The following is a 9,422-nucleotide window of genomic DNA, read 5'->3' on the forward strand; positions in this document are numbered from 1 at the left end:
CAACGTCCTCTGCTTTGCTCTTTCTCTTTGAAGAACTGATGTTCTTTGAATAAGAAGCCATTATATGTTACAGATAAAGGGAAAAAAAATTCGTTTGAAGGAAGTTAAAGAAAGGTTGAAGAACAATAAAGAAGGTTCTAGGAAGTTTGGAGAGTTATGGAGTATGAGTAAAGAAGATTGATGCGTATAGGTAAAGGTTTAGGCGGCTAAATTGGTGACCATGGTTACCTCAATAACCGGCAAAAACTATGCTGAATCGTGGGATGACGCGTGTTCGGGGAATTAAATGCGGAGAGACGTGCATCTAATAAACCTCAGAAGCTTTTCAGAAGGAATCATAGTAGTTCCTGCCAAAAAGAGTATTTGTACCAACTTCTTGGTGACACAATGTTATGCCACCGGAAAGCAGGGGGACTATCTATATATGGTAAAATACGATATGCTAAATGACCGCTTAAGATAGTGACACGTGGAACTTAAAGCGGGGAACAGTTAGAACCTAAGGCAATTGTCTCGTTTGTTACTGGGAGGAATGACACTCATAAAGAGGCAATAAATACCCTCCGTCCGGTAGCATTTAATGGAGAATATTTCATAGCATTTAGTGCAATGCCCTTTACAAAAGGATATGACATTCATGCCTGCCGTTACACACTCTTCAATGGACCTCATAATTGGCATTAAAGATGGGCTTGATCCTAGGTCCTTATTCTCTATGTTTAACTATAAATAGTGAGCTTTATTACTATTGTAAGGACACAACTTTTCCGGCAAACTTACGCTATAACTGATTAAAAGCTTTATACAATTTACTTTCTTATTCTTTAGTTTCATCACTGTTGTGCCTGGAAGCTCCCCGGAATCACTGTTTTTTGTTATTTCATCTTAATTTCAAGGCTAAGTATTGCATATTTCTTTAATTATTTCATTATTTCCGGATCAAATTGATTCACTTGTTTAGAAACCACGTATAAATTCAACTGTACCGTTTTATGAATAAACAATCACCAAAAATATTTTTTTGAAAAGTATTTTTAAAAAAGGTACTTCTCAAAATAAACTGATTTTAGAAGCTTGGCCAAACAGGCTATTAGTTCCATATTGAGTTTACCTCTAAACTGAAGTTTCTTAGGAGAGTCTTTTGATTTCTCTTTTTAATGTAAGCATGGTTAGATTAATGAAAGAGAATAAATATGATTTATCACATAGGACATTTCTCACATAAGAGTACTTCAATTGCTCATAAAAGCGTCTGTTAGTTCAATTTTTGTTAAATATATATATTGACCTATGGAACAGCTTATATATAGCTCTAGTATATCGAATGAATTGAATTTATACTTCATCAAGTTTTTTATTAATTAAAAAATCGATAAAATCAAACTAACAATAGAAAGAATCTAATTTATTTACTTTTGATTTTAATGAATCGAACCGTGAACACCTTAAGCTGTTTGGTTATACGAATAAGGGATAAAAATTTCATAATAAAATATAAAATTATTTACTTAGTGTTTGGCTGAAATTTTAATTTCGGGTTCAATAATTTCGAGATTGTTTATACTACTATATATAAGATAATTTCTTCCAATAACATAGCAAAAAAAAAAACACATTTGACCTTCATCAATTAGTAAAAATATATTAATTGAATAATCTCATTTTTATTTAATTATATAATGTAATCTCACATTATCATCGTGCTATTACTTATTTGCAAGAAAAAGGAGCCTGACAACTTGTTTGGATGGTTGTTACCAATCATATTGTATCGTATCGTATTGTTAATTTAAATATAATGTTTGTTTTGATTGTTACTTAAATTTCATTGTATCGTATCGTTAAATTCATCGTTACATAATGACAAAAAGTGTCACTTTATGGAACAACTAGTAAATATGATCGCGCTTCGCACGGTTAAATTAACGATACGGTAATTTTTCTTATACCGAAATATTAAAAGAGTTGCCGACAGTAGATACTTAATTTTGTACCTCCATCTCAATTATTTTCTTAAAATTTCTAGTTGATACGTTTAAGTTAAATACTTCTATTTTCAAAATTTAAGAATTTAGTAAATCAATATTTATTTAATTTTACTTTTCTTTACCTTTTTAAAAAGAAAAAAAATAGTTCTAATTCTCCAAATACAAAAAACAAAATTATCATTTAATACTTCCCATTACCTTAACATTTTGAATTTTTTTTTCATCCGATTTGAATTCTCGTTTCCCTTTTTTGTCATTTTTCTTGTTGATAATCTATCCTTTGGTTTTTAATCTTTTTTTTTTCTATCGTTTTTCATTTTGATAATTTCATCCCACCTCTTTTCCTTATACTATTTATTTTAATTCATTATAACATTATTTTCCGTATATCCTTCCTTAAATAACCTAAGTCAATTCTCCTTTCTGCTCTTACTAATTAAGTCAATTTCTCTCTTAATTAATCTTTTTGTATGTTATATTTTGTACTACATAAAAAAGTCAAAAATTAATTTTTATATAATTTTAATTATATTTCCCTCTTATCCCCTCTCTCTCTCTCACACATCTCTTTATAAAAGTAATCTGATGTTAAAAATAAAAGTTATACATTTAAATGTTTAACAAAATATTATATATAAAGAGTTGTAGCCATAATACATATTTTTTTCTTTATGTTATCTTCTGGTTTCGTTTTCTTTCTAATATTTCATACTCTTCAGTTCCTCCATAAAATCAGAAACCATTATCCTTCCTTAAATAACCAAACCAACAACTTATGCAATATTTCAAAAAATTAATACTCTCTTGATTAATTCCTCCTACCATTCATATATATATATATATATATATATACTTAGTATAATCAGTTCTAAGATTCAAAAAAGGATATTTTTACACCAATGAAAAGGCAAAACTATTACCTATGAACTCACTACAATTATAAGCCCGCGACAGATTAAGAGTAACAAAATATGCATACACCGTTGATGATAGCGTCTTCATCAAGCTTGTATTTGACTCCCCAAATACTGTCACTTGTAGCGACATATGTTCTTCTCTTTCCCATTCCATAACTAACAACCAAAAGATTTAAGATGAAAGAACCTTTGGGAGGGAAAAAAAATCTTTCTATAGAGAGAGCTTCAAATAAAAAGAGACAATAAAAATGAATGATTATAGATGAAGAGAAAAGAGTTATGTGATGGAGAAGATATGACTTAGTACTTATAGTAAAAAAAAAGTAACCAATAAAATTGATAATTTAAGTTGGGTAATGTTGACCATTATTGTAGTTTAATTAGCATTATGAGTACTATGATTAATTGCATCAGTTACAACTTTAATAACAACCATTTCACTTTTTCTCTTGGAAAGAAGAATATATATATTTAATAGAAAAGCAAGAGAAAAAGGCAAAAAATTAAGAAAAAAAGATAAGTGCTTTTCTTGGCCAAGGAGAGGTGCCAAGTCAACATTCTTTTTCCCTCCTTTATATATAGATAGATAGATTGATTGATTTGGTGTGATGATGTCATTTCCTTGCTTTTTCCCCATCTTATATTGCCCTCTTTATTATTAAATAATTATATTTTATCTCTTATCCTGCTTTTTTTTTTTTACTAATAATTCTATTTTGTACCCTACTTTTAATTAGTAATGTTGCAAGTTTATTTTTCATATTGTTGGTAGGTAATATTATAAAATGACAATAAATAATATAATTTATCCAAATATTATATTTATCAAACAATACAATACAATAAGGTACAATACAATAGGATACATTATTAAACAACATACTCCTTCCGGTCCACAATAAGTGACCAATTCGCTTTTGGCACATCCATTAAAAAAAATACTAAATTCTATACAAAAATACCTAGTATGATTAAACTACCCTTAATTAAATATTTAATGCGGGAAGTAAAAAACTTTTAGGAATATGTACATAAAGGTAATTTTGTAGAAATAAATTGAATTCTTTCTTGATTATATAAAGGGACACTTATTTTGGATCAAAATAAAAAGCAAATTGGTCACTTATTGTAGACCGCAGAAAATATAACAACAAGTAGAGTTTGTGGTAGGGGTGTTATTCGGTCGGTACGGTACGGTATTTAGACATTTCGTTTCGATATTCGGTTTCTTAAAATGCTATACCAATACCGTACCTAATTAAATTCGGTATGATTCGGTTTTTCTCTTTTCGATTTCGGTTTATTCGGTTCGGTAACTTCGATTTATTCGGTTTGAATACTAACTAGTGCATAGAGTCATAAACGGTAATATTCTTAATTAAAGTACTCGAAAGTACAAAACTAAAAATGTTTGTTGACAAAAGTGTTGTCCAAAACCAGTAAATATCAACCCAGAGAGAGAAAACTGTACATAAAAGAAGAAATTTGATCATTAGAAATGTTCTGTTACTTGCTTAGAGTTAATTGATGAATTAGAGAATAAAGGAAAATAAAATTTTAGATTTCTTATATTTATGTTATAACTAATAATATATGTATTGTGTAATATAATATATATTTCGATATAGTATTCGTATTTTGATATTTTATTTTGAAATATCAAATACCATACCTAATACTAATTTTATTTTAAACTTAAACCAAATACCAAAATATCGAATACAAAATACCAAAATTTTCGATTTCTGTATGTCAAACAAAGCCTCGATTGAAAGACGTTACATATACGAAAAGGCTTGTTGTAAGGTAGACTTGCAGTAGACTGGTTGTTGACCAACTGACAAGGGCGTGTGTTTTATTTTATTTTATTATTATTTATTCAACAGGGAGAGAGAAAGGGGAAAAGAAAGCAGAGAAGAGAGAAATGGCTACCCTGATTGTTCCTCCAGTTTTATCTTCGCCTCGCGATGACGCCATGCAACTTTACAAAGCTTTCAAGGGTAAAATTATTCCTCAGCAATAATTCATGTTTTCCCCTCCTTTAACTTTAGATCATTTCTTGTTCTTCTTTGTATAGGGTTTGGAGTGTTCTCTTTGGTTTGATTTGTCTTCTGTACTTTAATTCATCGTCCTTTGTGGCTTCCATGTCTTTTTCTTTCTAAAATATTGAATTTTTGTTGAGGATGAGTTACTGCTCTCATGAATTAAGCTTCAATCATGACAAAAAAGAAAAATCAGAAGAGCCAGCTTGCTTTTAACATTTAAAAAAAAAAAAGCTAAAATTGTTTAAGAAGAGAGAAAGATAGTTGTTATTATGATGATACTACTATTAGGTGTGATTCAGGTATTATTATCTGTGTAGATTTTCCTAAATGCTTTCTAGAATTGTACAAGTAACCCTAGCTAAACAAAGAGGAAATGCATAGGTTGAGAGAATTTTCGAAATTTAGCACATCCTAGTTTTGAAATTGCAGTGTGCTGCTATCAGGAACAGATAAATGTGATCATCCAATTTTGGCTTAGTTTCCAGGATTGAGTAATTTCTTATGAGTGCATATAGTACTTTAAAATCAAGAAGGTGACTTAAAAAGTGGTACCATTCATTAAGTTATCGTGTGTTGCTATTCTGCTTGCCTTTGAGTGAATTACTTGGCTTGTGCAATGCAGGATTTGGATGTGATAAAAAAGCACTCATTAACATCCTTGCCCATCGTGATGCAACTCAGCGTGCTCTTATTCAACAAGAATACAGAGCTATGTATTCTGAAGAGCTAACCAAACGCTTGGCCAAAGAGCTTAGCGGTAATCTTGAGGTATTGATGGCGGGTAGAAATTCTGGGATAATCTTTGATAACTCTATAACTTGTCACTATTGTTATTAAGCAATAATTGTAGAGGGCTGAAACTTATTGCATTCAAAGAAAAGATTTAAAATGTTAGGGCAGCAGGAACATCAAAAACAAATGAAACTGCATTTGGCAAAATTTGTGATCCCTCCTTTAGCCTTTTCTCTTTCAAGCTTCTGTTTCTTCATCTCCTTTATCATTTTGAATGTTTCCAGAAAGCAGTCTTGCTTTGGATGCATGATCCAGCTGGAAGGGATGCTATCCTAGTGAGGCGGGCTTTGAGTGGTGACACTATTGATCTCAGAGCTGCCACAGAAGTGATATGCTCACGGACTCCTTCTCAAATACTACATTTCAAACAACTTTATCATTCCATGAATGGTATCTACCTTGAGCATGATATTGAACTTCACGCATCTGGTGATCATAAAAGGTAGTCGCTCTCTACGTTTTCCCTGTTAAATGATGATCATAAAGCTATTTGGATTACTTAAAAGAGGATAACCATGCCTAGAAATAACTTTGAAGTAAATGAGTAGTAGTAGATTGTTGAACTTTGATTTTATGCAGTTATAGTCTTTGGGAAAGATGAGGGGAAAATGAGGAGCTGTGAAATAACTCTTGTATTTATATCATTTACCATTTTTGGCTGGGGCACCGGGCACCTTTGTCTTTATTAATTGGAATTGAGGTGCATTATCTGGTCATGACCTTATCCTAGTATTGTATCTGATTCCAATTCATTAGTTATTCTTGTGGAGTCTTACTTTCCTGATGCAAATTGGAGTCTACCTTGTATTATCTATACAATTTAAACAAGTAATTGCATTTATTGCTTCTTATGAAAGAAGATATTGATGTATTATCTTCTCTTAATCACTACAGTTGCTTCTAGCATTTGTAAGCACGATGCGCTATGAAGGCCCAGAAGTTGACAGAGCTACTGTGGATTATGATGCTAAAGCTCTTTTCAAAGCTGGGGAGAAGAAATTGGGAACTGATGAGAAGACTTTTATACGAATTTTCTCTGAACGAAGCAGGGCACACTTGGCTGCTGTTAGTGCTGCTTATCACAGCATGTATGGCAGGGAATTGAAAAAGGTAAGCTGACTTATTTCAAAAACCTATTCGGATTTCCAATTTTTGCTGACCAATGGACCGCAACTGCTACAGGCTGTAAAAAACGAAACCTCTGGACACTTTGAGTTTGCCCTCTTGACTATTTTGCAGTGTGCTGAGAATCCAGCAAAATACTTTGCGAAGGTATAGGTTACATTTATTTAAATCTTATGAAGTTACCAGTTTCAAAAAATTCTTATCAAGTTATGAACACAATTACCATTCTGCCTATAACATGGAAAATTTTGAACTCGTGCTTCTGGTTAGCTCTTTCTTTTTCCTCAAATGATATTGCTCCCTTTTCATTATTTTTTAATACTTGGAATTGTGGATGTCGTTTACTTCTGTTATTTTTCTTTACCTTCCTTTACTCGGACTTGAAGCAAAAGATTTTGTATCTTCTGACTTCTGTAAGCTTACCTCATGAAAACAGGAGAACAAGGATATTAACTTACAAATATCCCTCTCCTTTTCTGAGTTTTTAGCTAAACATGAAGCAACTACTTAACCATTCTCTTCTGCTGTTTATCTGCACCTTACATATGTTTGATGGATGCAGGAGTTGCACAAGGCAATGAAGGGCTTGGGGACGAATGATACGACTCTCATTCGGATAGTAGTCACACGAACTGAGATCGATATGCAGTATATAAAAGCAGAGTACCAGAAAAAGCATAAGAAATCTCTGAATGAGGCAGTTCATTCGGAGACTTCTGGTGATTATCGGACCTTTCTTCTATCTCTTCTGGGTCCTGGTCACTAATGAAGAGTGAACACCATATAGCAGGTGTTTGAAGTGTGCCATCAGTGTTGAAACCCATATGTGTAAAGCAGGAAGTTTCTGTTGCATGTGAGTAAGCCATAAACAATTATGCGTTTACTCTCTCTTAATTGATTTGTGCTCAATTGTGAGTTTGGTTGGACATCCTTTTATTTTAGCCTTAATGCTAAACGTGTGATCTCTCAGAATGGTGTTGTAAAGGTGTGCCTTCAGATCGTCACTTAAGAATCATCTTTGACTTTTGAGTATTCTTGTGACAAATGTGATTCTAGTTCGGGGGGGGAAAAGAATCGCCTTTTGCTCTTTCTTTTTGTCTTGCTTTCAATAGTAAAATTATACTACTATAAGTTTCCCCCCTCCCCCTAAATAGTACTCCATTGTTCCAATTATGTTACATTATTTCTTTATTGGTCTTTTTAAAAAGGCCACATTTTTATATTAACAATAATTTAATTTTAAATTTTTTATTTTATTTTTAATGAGAAACTTTTAAAGTTTTTGTGTATATGATATACTTAAGACCATAAGTTTTATAATCGTGTAAATGTTAACTAATTTTGGATGACCAGCCGTTCAAAATCAATTAATAATAATTTATATATTTAACTAGGTTACAACAAAATTTTGAAGGCCATTTATCAAATAATAGATAATTGATATAATAAATAACTTATTTAAATTAATTTCAAACCGTTGGAAATTTATTAAACAATAAACAATTTAACTTGCTAATTGATATAACAGCAAATATAGAAAGAATGAGAAATTATGTTAAAATAAGAGCATCGAGTAGTGTTTCCTACATGCCAGAACTAGTCACAGTGATAGTAACAGTTGTAAAATTTTGCTATTTTTTTTTCTTCACAGTAAAGAAGTTTTTAAATATGTTTGTGATGGAAGAAATAAAAAAAATCTGTGATAATGATTTTCTATTTTTTTTTTCTTTTCTAAAAGCAGGTCTTCTTTTATTTGCCTTTTCCCCAAGGTATAAATTTTTCAGTGAATCTTTTTCAAAATTGATCTATGACATAAAAAGCAATCTAGGGAAATGCACAAATTATCTTCTTTAAATAAAGATATAATAAAAATTTCTAGTACATGTCACACCTCCTTTTTCCGTCCCCGCAAGGGGTGAAGGAGTTTTTTCCAATTAAAGGACAATCGAAACAGGATTTGTTTATTTATTTCAGAGTCGCCACTTGGGAGATTTAGGGTGTCCCAAGTCACCAATTTAATCCTGAATCGAGGAAAAGAATGACTCTGTATTACAGTCTGCGAACCAAAAATTCGGATAAGGAATTCTGTTAACCCGGGAGAAGGTGTTAGGCATTCCCGAGTTCCGTGGTTCTAGCACGGTCGCTCAACTGTCATATTTGGCTTAAATATCTGATTTTTATACAATTATGAGCTCATGTGCAAATTTTTAACTCAGCGTCGGGGTGGAGCTGCAACGTCGAGCAGCAGCACCATGGACATGGCCATGGCAGCAACAACTTGACGGAGAAGAAGCAGCAACGCGACGGGGGGGCTGGACTCGGAGCAGCTGCTCGACGAACTTGAAGACGCAGCCATGGCAGCGAGGGGACGTCGTGGGGGGTGAGGGTGGTTGTGTTGTGTGTGTGTGTGTGTGGTGTGTGTTGAAGGTGAAGGACGGGGAAGGGCAGCAGCCATGGCTGCCATGGGAGGGGAGCTTGGGGTGTTTTTGGAGAGGAAGAAGAAAGGGTTGGGGGGGGGGGGATTAGTTAGTTTAGGGTTTTTTGGGTTTGGTTTT

General features: G+C 32.5%; 1 protein-coding gene across 1 annotated transcript; it reads left to right on the plus strand.

Annotated features, from left to right (window-relative positions):
- The first annotated feature begins 4,770 nt into the window (after positions 1-4,770).
- LOC104240434 (annexin D5-like) lies at positions 4,771-7,897 on the plus strand. Its single transcript, XM_070172313.1, has 6 exons — positions 4,771-4,905; positions 5,573-5,718; positions 5,967-6,183; positions 6,635-6,852; positions 6,925-7,014; positions 7,430-7,897. The coding sequence occupies exons 1-6, from the start codon at positions 4,830-4,832 to the stop codon at positions 7,631-7,633; spliced, it is 951 nt and encodes a 316-aa protein (XP_070028414.1). The 5' UTR covers positions 4,771-4,829; the 3' UTR covers positions 7,634-7,897.
- Positions 7,898-9,422: the final 1,525 nt, after the last annotated feature.

The sequence above is a fragment of the Nicotiana sylvestris genome, chromosome 4 (genome assembly GCF_000393655.2).
Source record: "Nicotiana sylvestris chromosome 4, ASM39365v2, whole genome shotgun sequence".
NCBI classification, from domain to species: domain Eukaryota; kingdom Viridiplantae; phylum Streptophyta; class Magnoliopsida; order Solanales; family Solanaceae; genus Nicotiana; species Nicotiana sylvestris.

What these genes read in the sequence shown, in the direction of transcription:
- LOC104240434 (XM_070172313.1), top strand. Translation starts at nt 4,830, where the DNA reads ATGGCTACCCTGATTGTTCCTCCAGTTTTATCTTCGCCTCGCGATGAC. An exon ending in AGCTTAGCGGTAATCTTGAG is followed by an intron (nt 5,719 to 5,966) that starts GTATTGATGGCG and finishes GAATGTTTCCAG; the next exon opens with AAAGCAGTCTTGCTTTGGAT. An exon ending in CAGCAAAATACTTTGCGAAG is followed by an intron (nt 7,015 to 7,429) that starts GTATAGGTTACA and finishes TGATGGATGCAG; the next exon opens with GAGTTGCACAAGGCAATGAA.